Source organism: Carassius auratus, unplaced genomic scaffold (genome assembly GCF_003368295.1).
Source record: "Carassius auratus strain Wakin unplaced genomic scaffold, ASM336829v1 scaf_tig00008137, whole genome shotgun sequence".
NCBI lineage: Eukaryota > Metazoa > Chordata > Actinopteri > Cypriniformes > Cyprinidae > Carassius > Carassius auratus.
The window spans coordinates 140597-154496 of NW_020523909.1; the positions used below are offsets into that span (position 1 = coordinate 140597).

The 13900-nt window shown below is 42.1% G+C and overlaps 1 protein-coding gene across 1 annotated transcript; it reads right to left on the reverse strand.

Annotated features, from left to right (window-relative positions):
* Positions 1 to 8575: 8575 nt before the first annotated feature.
* Positions 8576 to 11188, reverse strand: LOC113071788 (uncharacterized). The gene has a single exon (XM_026245100.1). It carries the CDS (start codon positions 11186 to 11188, stop codon positions 8576 to 8578), a length of 2613 nt encoding a protein of 870 aa, XP_026100885.1.
* Between the last annotated feature and the right edge of the window lie 2712 nt (positions 11189 to 13900).

Consider the following 13900-nt stretch of genomic DNA (forward strand, 5'->3'; position numbering starts at 1 on the left):
TCCATTTTTCGGGCTGCTCTCCTTAGGGTGCGAGTATGCTCATTATACCATGGTGTCAAACTGTTTTCCTTAACCTTTCCTTAAGCATAAAGGAGCAACTTTATTTAAAGTGCTAGTAAAGAGAGGGTCCATAGTTTCTGTTACATCATCAAGTTGTTCTGAGGTTTTGGATATGCGAAGGAATTTGCATGCATCAGGAAGATAACTTAAAAAGCAGTCTTTGGTGGTGGAAGTGATGGTTCTTTGATACTTGTAACAAGAAGTAGAATTTACAATTTTGGCTATATGAAGTTTGCACAGAACTAAATCATGATCTGAGATATCATCACTTGGCTGAATAATTTAAACACTATCAACATCAATTCCATGTGACAGTATTAAATCTAGAGTATGATTTCGACAATGAGTAGGTCCTGAAATATGTTGTCTAACACCAATAGAGTTCAGAATGTCTATAAATGCTGATCTCAATGCATCTTTTTCATTATCGACATGGATATTAAAATCACCAACTATTAAATCTTTATCTGCAGCCAGAACTAACTCGGATGTAAAATCACCAAACTCTTTAATAAAGTCTGTATGGTGGCCTGGTGGCCTGTTTACAGTAGCCAGTACAAACATAACAGGGGATTTATCATTAACATTTGTTTCTCTGGATAATGTTATATGTAGCACCATTACTTCAAACGAGTTATACTTGAAGCCTGCCCTCTGAGAAATCCTAAAAACCTTGTTATAAATTGAAGCAACTCCTCCCCCTTTGCCTTTTAGACGTGGCTCATGTTTATAACAGTAATCTTGGGGGGTGGACTCATTTAAAATAATGTAATCATCAGGTTTTAGCCAGGTTTCTGTCAAACAGAGCACATCCATATTATTATCGGTTATCATATTTACAAAAAGTGTTTTCGTAGAAATGGATCTGATATTCAATAAGCCAAGCTTTATCATTTGTTTATCCATATTGCATTTGTTTTTTATTTGTTGAACCTCAATTAAAAATTGTTAACCTTAACTTGGTTTGGACGTTTTTTGTATTTTCTAGTTCAGGGAACAGACACAGTCTCTATAGTGTGATATATAGGTGAAAGAGTCTCTATGTGCTGAGAATTAGCTGACCTCTGTGACGAGAGGCAGCTAGCAGACGGTCGGAGCTTAGATGGTATAGGGTCTAACATATATGTTGTTGGTTTAGATGATTTAACAAGTTTATACAATTCTTCCTCTCCTATAGTAGAGAATGAGTGGAACTGTTCCTCAGGGGGTCTATAGTGCATTGTCTGATGTGATACCGTAGCTGTCGGCTGAATGGTTGCAATTTTATCTCTAATAGTATCGATTTTAGAAGTAAAGTAGTTCATAAAGTTATTACTGCTGTGGTTTTGGGAAATGTCAACACTTGTTGAGGCTTTATTTTTCGTTAATTAAAAAAAAAGAAAGAGTCTCTATGTGCTGAGAATTAGCTGACCTCTGTGACGAGAGGCAGCTAGCAGACGGTCGGTTTAGCCAGTCTGTCTGCTTCCTGACCTGGGCCCCATTTAGTCAAGAATGAAATCTAAGACCATTTGCCATATTTCTAGAGAGAAGAGTGGCGCCACCCCAGGAGGGATGAAGACCATCTCTTTTTAACAGGTCAGGTCTGCCCCAAAAGCTCGTCCAATTGTCATACCAGATCAGACCAGTCGACCAGAGCATATTACAGTGTCTGACATCGTGCTTGCAAGTTCACACACCTTTTAAAGTTATTTTTAGTGATCTCCGACTGGCGAAGTCGAACATCATTAGCGCCAGCATGAATAACAATCTTACTGCATTTACGTTTAGCATTTGCCAGCACTTTTAAATTTGCCAAGATGTCAGGCGCTCTGGCTCCCGGTAAACATTTGACTATGGTGGCTGGTGTCTCTATATTCACGTTCCGTACAATAGAGTCACCAATAACTAAAGCACTTTCATCAGGTTTTTTCAGTGGGTGCATCTCTGAGTGGGGAGAACCTGTTTAATGTTTTGATCGGAACAGAAGAGCGGTGTTTTGACCCACGACTACGCTGCCTCACCATCACCCAGTTGCCCTGCTGCAGGGGCTCTGTTTCCGGAACCGAACAGTGTACAGGAATCCCTGAACTAGACGCATCCAAAGTCGTATCTAGAGCCCTAACATTCTTATTGTCCTCAATTAAAGTTTGGATGCGTGTCTCTAATTCTGAAATCTTCTCTGTCAGCCCAACTATTTCCCTGCATTTATCACATGTGAATCCCTCATCAGCGACAGAGATAGATAAACTGTACATGTGGAAAGAGGTGCAAATAACAATAGCAGGCGAAGCCATTACTCACCGTGCTTGATGAAATACTTACTGCAGTTTTTTGATGAACTTGTGAAAAAAAAGGGAGTGAGAGAGAGGAGAAAAGAAAATGCTAATGACAAGCTAACGAGTGCTAACGCTTTGCAGGTGTACTCCACTCACGGAAAAGTGAACGATCAAAGTTAATCTCATAAGATTGATCGATAATATCAGAAATATGGTCTGAAGTAAGTCATTTTATCACTTTCCTTGCATTAGTGGAATGCAAGGTTTTATTTGATACAGGTAATTTGTAAAAGAGGGAGAGATGCAGGTGGATGGATACTTTGGGGGTGAATATGATGAGTGGATGAGAGCTGGAACCCAGAATGTTTTCTTACCAGATGGGGTGATCAGAGTTGACTGGAGTGAGCACACACTTCAGTGATGGTGGGAACTTGAGGGATCGGAAGATTGTTGCCCAGGTGAAACACTAAAGCCACTATGAGGAGAATGGAGATTGCTGGAGAGAAGGTAAGCACAAGAGATAAGTTTTAGAGGAGTCAATGTGTGTAACTTAGACAGAGGAATATTTCACTGTGAAGTCATGAGGTCCAACCATGAGAGTGACTGAGGTGTGTGTATTTATGTGCAGGTGAGCAGGTAATGGTGATTAGAAGATTGGAAGGTGCACAGGTGCAGGAGATGAGTGCTTGAGTAAGGGAGTGCACTGTGGATGATGAGCCTGACTGACTTGTGACAGGTGGAGATTGCAGGCAAATTTTACTTATTTGAGAATTCATAAACACCAAGACATTTTTAAAGTGGAATCTATTCTATTATATCCAAATAATAGAATAGATAGACACAGACACAAATAGAGTCTGTTCTGTTACTGTATTTTATTGGGGTATGTCAGTATGTTGAATGTTTGAATGTGTGTTTTTTAAAGTTGAACTGCAGTAAAACATTTAAGAATTGTCCACAGAGACAAAAACTAAGTAGATTTAAAAGCACACGAGGAGAGATGTGATCATCTTCATTGTTCTTTCTCTTATTAGGCCTTGATTGTAGCTAGATTGATTCACATTGAGTAAATCAATCTCGATCAAGTAGAATTGTGGTTTAATTCAGGTGTGTTTTTGTCTTTAGAAATAGACCAACACAAATTGCTGAGATCAGCAGGGATCCAATAACGTTATTGTACTAAAATTTCAGTAAATCTGTAGATTAATTAACCCCACTCTAACGAGTTGAGATTGTTCAGCATTATAAAGATAAGAATCTAAAGAGTGTTTTTTGGTTTTTCGGTGTGAGATGCACTGACATCTCCTGTGATGTACTTAAACTGTGTATAACCATAGCGTCTATGGTTATACACAGTTTAAATAGATTGTGCTTATTGCAATGTATGTCACCATAGTAACAGCCATAACCGGACGTTCTAAGAAACCTTTTCCGGGGTAACTATAAAGTCACCCAGTTGCTCTGCTGCAGAGGTGCTGTACAAGGAGTACAAATGTACAGGACTCCCTGAGTTAGTCACTTACCTGGATGAGTCGAGGAATGAGATGACAGCTGGACTACATCAAACAGGAGTCCAAAAGCTTTAGAGCTGCACCCTGAACTGATAAGGACACAATAGGCAACTGTCTCAGCCTTGCCAATCAGAACCAGGTCCCCTGTTCCTGGACTGACATGTGATCATGTCTGTTTGTTTGTTTGTTTTTTTAAAGTGGTAAAATATAACTTAATTCACACCATATTTCTGATATTATCGATCAATCTTATCAGATTAACTTTGATCGTTCACTTTTCCGTGAGTGCAGTACACCTGCAAAGCTTTAGCACTCGTTAACTTGTCATTAGCGTTTTCTTTTCTCCTCTCCTCTCTCTCGCTCCAGTTTTTCACAAGTTCATCAAACAACCACAGTAAGAATATTTCATCAAGCACGGTGAGTAATGGCTTCGCCTGCTATCGTTATTTGCACCTCTTGCCACATGTACAGTTTATCTATCTCTGTCGCTGATGAGGGATTCACATGTGATAAATGCAGGGAAATAGTTAGGCTGACAGAGAAGATTTCAGAATTAGAGACACGCATCCAAACTTAAATTGAGGACAGTAAGAATGTTAGGGCTCAGGGATTCCTGTACATCGTTCGGTTCTGGAAACAGAGCCCCTGCAGCAGGGCAACTGGGTGACGGTGAGGCAGCGTAGTCGTGGGTCAAAACACCACTTTTCTGTTCCGATCAAAACATTAAACAGGTTCTCCCCACTCAGTGATGCACCCACTGAAAAACCTGATGAAAGTGCTCTAGTTATTGGTGATTCTATGGTACGGAACGTGAATATAGAGACACCAGCCACCATAGTCAAATGTTTACCGGAAGCCAGAGCGCCTGACATCTTGGCAAATTTAAAAGTGCTGGCAAATGCTAAACGTAAATACAGTAAGATTGTTATTCATGCCGGCACTAATGATGTTCGTCTTCGCCAGTCGGAGATCACTAAAAATAACTTTAAAGAGGTGTGTGAACTTGCAAGCACGATGTCAGACACTGTAATATGCTCTGGTCCCCTCCCTGCTTACCGTGGTGATGAGATGCATAGCAGATTGTCATCACTCAATGGCTGGATGTCTAAGTGGTGCCCACAGCATAACATAGGTTTCATAGACAATTGGATGAGCTTTTGGGGCAGACCTGACCTGTTTAAAAGAGATGGTCTTCATCCCTCCCGGGGTGGAGCTGCTCTTCTTTCTAGAAATATGGCAAATAGTCTTGGAGTTCATACTTGACTAACTGGGGCCCAGGTCAGGAAGCAGACAGACTGGCTAAACCGACCGTCTGCTAGCTGCCTCCTGTCACAGAGGTCAGCTAATTCTCAGCACATAGAGACTCTTTCACCTAGATATCACACTATAGAGACTGTGTCTGTTCCCCGAACTAGAAAATACAAAAAACGTCCAAACCAAGTTAAGGTTAATAATTTAATTGAGGTTCAACAAATAAAAAACAAATGCAATATGGATAAACAAATGATAAAGCCTGGCTTATTGAATATCAGATCCCTTTCTATGAAAACACTTTTTGTAAATAATTTGATAACTGATCATAATATAGATTTGCTCTGTTTGACAGAAACCTGGCTAAAACCTAATGATTACATTATTTTAAATGAGTCCACCCCCCAAGATTACTGTTATAAACACGAGCCACGTCTAAAAGGCAAAGGTGGAGGTGTTGCTTCAATTTATAACAACGTTTTCAGGATTTCTCAGAGGGCAGGCTTCAAGTATAACTCGTTTGAAGTAATGGTGCTACGTATAACATTATCCAGAGAAACAAATGTTAATGATAAATCCCCTGTTATGTTTGTACTGGCTACTGTATACAGGCCACCAGGCCACCATACAGACTTTATTAAAGAGTTTGTTGATTTTACATCCGAGTTAGTTCTGGCTGCAGATAAAGTTTTAATAGTTGGTGATTTTAATATCCATGTCGATAATGAAAAAGATGCATTGCGATCAGCATTTATAGACATCTCTATTGGTGTTAGACAACATGTTTCAGGACCTACTCATTGTCGAAATCATACTCTAGATTTAATACTGTCACATGGAATTGATGTTGATAGTGTTGAAATTATTCAGCCAAGTGATGATATCTCAGATCATTATTTAGTTCTGGGCAAACACAATTTGTAATCAAACAAATCCATAACTCAATTAACATAGAATTTTCTTACGTCAGGACATAATCATTGTTAAACCTCAGAGGCAGCCTACCCTTTGTCTCTCTTGTGGAACGTCTAGGCTCCCTATCTGACCCTGCAGTATCCACACCACGCCACCCCTTTTGAGTATCCGGTAAACTCCCCAAAGCAGTTGGTTCGCTTGATAAAGGGTCACAATCTGTCGGGCCTTCTGACTCTGTGGGCTCACTTGTTAATTCTAAGGGTTGTAGAACCCATAAAGAGTCAAAAGACTCATCACCATCATTTTTAGGCAACACATTATCTCCTTGTCTGTCAGGCCTGGCACTTTTACGATTACTGTGTCCCACCATGGTCTCATAAGTACAGGGCTTCATTTGATTTCTGTGTACAACCTTGGCATTCCCCCCACGTTCAGGTCTAACTGTATACACAGGGCCATCTGCACTATTTCTTTTAACCACAAAATATGGGCGATCCTCCCACTTGTCCTAATTTTGTTCCGACCGCAATGCCTATGATTGCGTAGCAAGACCCTATCTCCAGGTCGAATCAATGCACCCGAAGCAGTCCTATCATAGATTCTCTTTCTGCGTCTCGCTGATTGTACCGGCTTGAGCAATATCGTTAGCTGTACTCAATCGTTCATGATGCGCTCGCACCCAATCATCCAGATTGTCTGCTAAGTCTTCACTAGGGTTCTCTCCAGCCAAAATATCATAAGGTAGACGTGCATCAGTTCCGAACATAAGGTAAAATGGAGAATAACCAGTGGAAGAATGAGTCTGATTATTGTACACCATTACCAATTCAGAAAGATGATCTGTCCATTTGCGCTTCTTCTCCACAGGCAACGCTCGTAACATCTCGTGCATAATGCGATTAAATCGCTCACACTGTCCGTTGCCCTGTGGATGATATGGGCTAGTACGACTTTTAGTCATGCCATAGAGCTCACATAACTCTTTAATGACATTAGCCTCAAAACAACGGCCTTGGTCCGAATGCAACCTGGCAGGACAGCCATAGTACTTGATCCAATGGTTTAACAACACCTGTGCTGTTGAGTGTGCTGTCTGGTTCCTTGTTGGAACGGCAATGGTAAACCTTGTAAACATATCGGTCAATACAAGGACATTTTCAAACCCATCACAGGATTTTTCCAGCACAGTGTAGTCCATAGCTACTACCTCCCGTGGAGCTGCAACGTCAGTGCATGTCATGGGGGCCCTCTGTGTTGGAAAGACATCCCTAGCCAACGCACACCGTTTACATTGCTTTATCCATCCCTGAACATCCTTGGCCATCCCTGGCCAATAGTAGCATTTCTGCATTGAATTCATGGTACTTTTGCCACTAAAGTGCCCCCCATGATCATGCTTGGCTTCATAAGCTTGTCTGCGCAATGACTCTGGCACCACTAGCTGCCATACCTCCTCACTATCCCGGGGGTCTCTAATCTTTCTAAAGAGTACCCCTTGATACAACGTAAGGCGATCCCACTGACTAGCTAACTTTTTGGCCATGGAATTCATAGTCCCCAATTGGGTTCTGTTCGGCCTTACACCCATCTTGATGGCTGTGAGAACTACCCCAACAGTAATGTCCTTTTTCTGCAATATTTGCACCTCCTCCCAGTCATAACCAGCGACCTCCCCCAACATCACAAACTGACTGACCATTACTTCATCACACTTCTCTTTCCCCTTGGACTGGGACCCAAGACTAATTTTCACTTGCTCTTCATTTATCAGCAAGAAGTCTGGGCCAGTGTCAGTTTGTTCCGGCTCTATCTGATCTGGAATCCTAGACAAAACATCTGCATTGACATTTTGTCTGCCCGGTTTATACAGGATATCAAAATGAAACTCAGCCAACTGAGCAACCCAGCGCTGCTCTACCGCCCCAAGGTTCGCAGAGCTCAGGTATCTCAAGGGATTGTGATCAGTGACAACCGTAAACTTGCTAAACCGCAAGTACTCACGGAATTTCTCCGTAATTGCCCATTTAAGTGCTAAGAGCTCCAATTTAAAAGCACTATAGTACCGATCATTCTTTTCAGAGCCTCTGAGCCCACGGCTTGCATATGCTATCACATGTTCTACACAATCTTGTTTCTGAGTCAAGATGGCTCCGAGCCCTCGAAGACTACCATCGGTGGTCAAGGTAAAGGGAAGGCTAAAATCTGGAAATACCAAGACTGGTGGAGACATTAAAGCTTGCCTTAAGGTGTCGAAAGCCTCCTGGCACTGCTTAGACCATTCAAAGGACAGAGCTCTGGATGACTCTAGAGCTTTGTGGGATTTACCTATCAACTCATGCAAGGGCCTTGCAATTTGAGCAAACTGAGGCACAAATCGGCGATAATAGCTCATGAACCCCAATACCTGCTGTACCTCTCTAGGACACTTTGGGACCGGCCATGTCTCCAGCACCTGTACTTTTTCCTGGTCTACCTGAATGCCTTCCTTAGATATAACATGACCCAAGAACTTAACTCTTTCCTTGAAAAGGAAACATTTACTGGGCTTCAATTTCAAATTGTTTTCCTTCAAACGAGTGAAGACTAGATCCAGTCTTTTGAGAAGACTATAATGTCATCCAAATATACTAAAAGGGTGTCAAATGTCAAATCTCCTAGGACCACACCCATTAGGCGTTGAAATGTCGCCGGGGCGTTGCATAACCCAAAGGGCATGCGAGTCCACTCGAACAACCCGAAAGGTGTAGTCACCGCTGTCTTTATTTGGTCTTGACTATCCATGGCAACCTGAAAGTAGCCAGATGTCAGATCAAGCGTTGAAAAAATACGGGCATCTCCTAGAGCATCAACTGACTCCTCCACTCGAGGGAGAGGGTACGCGTCTTTACAGGTTATTTGATTCAGTCTCCTGTAATCACAGCAAAACCGAATTCCCCCATCCTTCTTAACAACAATCACTGCAGGGGAAGCCCAAGGACTGCAACTTTCCTTAAGGATGCCCTGAGACACCAGGTCCTGTACATGTCGTTTGACCTCTTGAAAGATCTGTGGTGGGATGCGTCTGTGACGTTGTTTGATGGGCTGAGCATCTCCTGTAGGGATGCAGTGTGTAACTGCAGTGGTGTGACCATAATCACTGTCAGACTTAGAGAACACATCTATATGTTTCTCTAGAAGTGCCCTCAACTTCAACATCTGTTCATCCTGCAAAGGTTCCATATTAACCTCTATTGAGATTGGCAATGGGTCCGATAATCGACCATGACCTGCCACCTTCTCAGTTTTAACCCGTACACAGAACGCATCTTGTTGCTCCTCAAAAATTATCGGGTCTTTCAGGTAGATCTCTGCCGGTTTATGAACCTCAGCAAGCCTAGCTCTAGGTGGCAGTCTCACAATCTTACTAGTGGCATTTAATATCCGAACTGGCACCTTTCCTTCTTTTGCCTGGGTCAAGACATTAGCAACAAGAACCCCACTTGGCAGACTTACACCTGTTGTAGCCTCCACCAAGACTTGGCATTGGCTCTTCATTGGGGTTCGGCAATGCCCCTGTACAATTACCTGAGTGTATGGCGGAATGGTAACTTTCCTCCTGCCAGCTACCTTGACATAACCTATTCTACCTGATGGGGCAATGTAGTTTGTTTCCTTTTCAATGGTTGCCAGTACTCTCCTGACACAGGCATTCTCTCTCAACCCCCTGTGGCGGTCTAGCTTGGTCACCTCTTTGTGGGTGCCAAGCAGTCCCTTAAGGTCCCCCAGTATATTCATGCCAACGATGCCAGGAACGCCCACCTCTCCTGACTGTTCTGGATCCTTTAATACAAACACACACTTGTTACATAAGGTCTGTCCCATGCACTCATCAGTCTCCAGACACCCAACCACTGGGATCTCCAATCCATTCACCGCAGAGAGGCGCACCCATCTGGCACTCAATAGCTCTGATCCAACTCCACAAAAATGTTCTCTAAAGTAAGACTCTGTAATGGTTGTAACCTCCGAGCCTGTGTCCAACAGACAGCGGGTTATAACCCCAGCTATTTTTACCTCAATAACCAGACAATTACCAAATGCCTGACTAGTAACCTGGTGGCCATGGACCGCGGATGAGGCAGACTGAACACGAATTGAAGCTGACCTATCTACACCCGAACTATCACCATGCTGACTGGACACAGTCGTAGTCCTGTCCACTGGCAGCCCTGGTTGTTTTTCCCGATTTTGGGGACAATAACGACTCGTGTGTCCTGGCTGGTTACAGGAGTAGCAAATGTATCTACCATCACTATCCTTCAGCGGGGCCCGGGAGCTGCGTTTGTAACTTTCCCTTGGCTCTACCCTCATTTCTTTAACAAGGCAAACCTCTTTAAACAGCTCTTCTTGACGGGCCGCGAGTTTCTGAATAGCCCCATGCAGGCTTTCTAAGCTGAGTGAAGGTGATTCTGTCACCGCAGTAGTAGAACTCACGGTGGCTCTGGACTTGCCACTACTTAAAGCTGCAGCTGACACATTCTTTTCCCCCTCCTCTGACCAGGTGATCGCAGCTTCTATAACATCTTTGAACGACATACCTCTCTGTTCCTTAACTGTTCTTTTAATTTCCCGGCGAAGACCGGCATCAAACAAACCCAATACCAGTTGTTCATTCAGAACAACTTCTGGAAGGGGTACACGATTGCGGTCTCTTTTTAAAACCTTTTCCAACTTTTCCTGAAGAGCATAAGCAAATGCCCTAACTGTCTCTCCTGGACTCTGAGTGGTTTCGTAAAATTCCCTCAGTAGAGTCCCAACTGGTGTTCTGTCACCATATGTGTCAATGAGCACCTCAAATATCTTTTCTGGATCGTTTTCAGTTTCACCCAGCATCAACTTTACAGTCAACTTAGCTTCCCCTTTAAGGTGCTGCTTAAGAAGTTCAACTTGATCATCCTCAGGTATGCGGGACAACCGGAAGATGGATCTCACTTGATCAATCCATTCCTCCACGTCTTGTTCCCCAGAAATACCACTGAAATCAGAGAGTTTTCTTTCCCGAGGAATATAAATGGCTGGAGTTACACTCTGTTTTTCGGTGGCAGCTTTTGCTAATGCCAGGGCCTCACGTTGACCTTCTCTGGCCAGTAGCAAAGCTTCACCTTGTTCAGACAATTTTCTGCTAAGTAAATCCACTTCTTTCTGTAAATCCTCCATTCCTATAACAGGCAAATAAACGAATCCTGTTCGTGACGCCAAATGTAACGAGTACTTATGCCCGTTTTGATAGGGGTGAATTATCCTGTGGCTCTGGATGAATGGTGACAAAGGATCTTTGTCCTTGCTCCCAAATTCAATACGCTCCGTACTATTCTGATTAATATCAAGGCTAAAATGAGGAGGGCTCCAGGCTTTATATTCTGTCACGGGCCTAACCTGGAGTTTACAGAACATATGAGAAAGCCCTAAACCATCAAATATCTCCCCAACCTCACAATATCCTACAGCATAGAAGGGAACGCCCCTACCCCAGAACCAACAATGACCTGAAGTCAAATTACCAGCAGTAATGAGCGGACGAATATTCACAAAGTAAATTGACTGGTTCAGAATCAACAATTTAATTTCAGGAAATCACAATTTAAAAGAAAGTTATCTGAACCTGAAATCTGGAAAATTAGTCAGAGAAAAGAAAGGCTTAATAAATTAATAGAAACTGGGAAAATACTGACAAGTGTATCCCAGATACAACCTTTGACCCCTTTAAAGTAAATAGCATATGCACAATTAGGGCTAATTTAACTTTACACAGTTTGGAAAAAAACTCACTTAAAAGAACATTTCAACATATTAGGAAACATTCAAACAACACAAAAAAACAAAACCAAAAAAATCTCTTTAACACAATTATATGGTGAATTTCACAATATTCAAATCAACATTCCAGCTTTTCCAAAAGCAAAACAACATCCAAACCTCCCAGGCTGCTGAATTAGGCCGTGCAGGCGGTATTTCCGATTCTCTTAAGTCCAACGCAGTTCAATTGTAGAACAGTTCAAACGCGTAACAAGTGTCTCAATTCAATCACTCTCGTACGTTCAAACTTCTCTGCTTTTACCCGATAATCCTTGGGTTTCAGAAGGAAGAAGGAAACATCTTACTTGAGTTGTAAACAGTAATGTCATCCAATGGCAGGGTAAACGTATGAGTTTCCCCGAAATGCACTGATAAAGCGGGTTTTCCCGGCAAATAATCAAGCCTGATGACGCAGCACACTCACAAACTCCAAACAGCCTCTTTTCGTTTCCCCGCGACTCGTTCCGAATCCCGGAAAAGTCATGCAAGTTGTTGTCACTCCAGTCTTCACATTTGCTCGACAGCACCACACAGTTGCTCGTTAATCTCCCTATTACGGTGAACAGCTGTTCAGGCCTCACCAACTCTCTTCCGCCCCCGCTTCTTCTCTCCTTTTTTTCTGCACCCACCAAAATGCTGGGACCCGCCCCTTTTCTATGGTTACATTCGTATAGCCAAAATTGTAAATTCAACTTCTTGTTACAAGTATCGAAGAACCATCACTTCTACCACAAAAGACTGCTTTTTAAGTTATCTTCCTGATGTATCCAAATTCCTTAGCATATCCAAAACCTCAGAACAACTTGATGATGTAACAGAAACTATGGGCCCTCTCTTTTCTAGCACTTTAAATACAGTTGCTCCTTTACGCTTAAGGAAGGTTAAGGAAAACAGTTTGACACCATGGTATAATGAGCATACTCGCACCCTAAGGAGAGCAGCCCGAAAAATGGAGTGCAGCTGGAAGAAAACAAAACTAGAGGTATTTCGTATTGCTTGGCGGGAAAGTAACATATCCTACAGAAAAGCATTAAAAACTGCTAGATCTGATTACTTTTCTTCTCTTTTAGAAGAGTAGAATTACTTTACTTCTAAAATTGATACTATTAGAGATAAAATTGCAACCATTCAGCCGCCAGCTACAGTATCACATCAGACAGTGCACTATAGACCCCCTGAGGAACAGTTCCACTCTTTCTCTACAATTCTCTAGAATTGTATAAACTTGTTAAATCATCTAAATCAACAACATGTATGTTAGACCCTAAACCATCTAAGCTCCTAAAAGAGGTGCTTCCAGAAGTCATAGGTCCTCTTTTGACTATTATTAATTCCTCATTGTCATTAGGATATGTCCCCAAAACTTTCAAACTGGCTGTTATTAAGCCTCTCATAAAAAAAAAACACAACTTGACCCCAAAGAACTAGTTAATTATAGACCAATCTCGAATCTCCCTTTTCTGTCCAAGATACTAGACAAGGTGGTATCCTCACAATTATATTCCTTCTTAGAGAAAAATGGTATATGTGAGGATTTCCAGTCAGGATTTAGACCGTATCATAGTACTGAGACTGCTCTCCTTAGAGTTACAAATGATCTGCTCTAATCAGCTGATCGTGGGTGTATCTCTCTATTAGTTTTATTGGATCTCAGTGCTGCGTTTGACACAATTGACCACAGCATTCTTTTGCATAGACTTGAACACTTTGTTGGCATCAGTGGAAGTGCATTAGCATGGTTTAAATCGTACTTATATGACCGCCATCAGTTCGTAGTAGTGAATGAAGATGTATCATATAGATCACAAGTGCAGTATGGAGTACCTCAAGGCTCAGTACTAGGGCCGCTACTCTTCACGCTTTATATGTTACCATTGGGAGATATCATCAGGAAACATGGCGTTAGCTTTCACTGTTATGCTGATGATACTCAGCTCTATATTTCTTCGCGGCCCGGTGAAACACACCAATTTGAAAAAATAATGGAATGCATAGACGATATAAAAAATTGGATGACGAGTAATTTCTTACTGCTAAATTCAGAAAAAAACAGAGGTGTTAATTATAGGACCT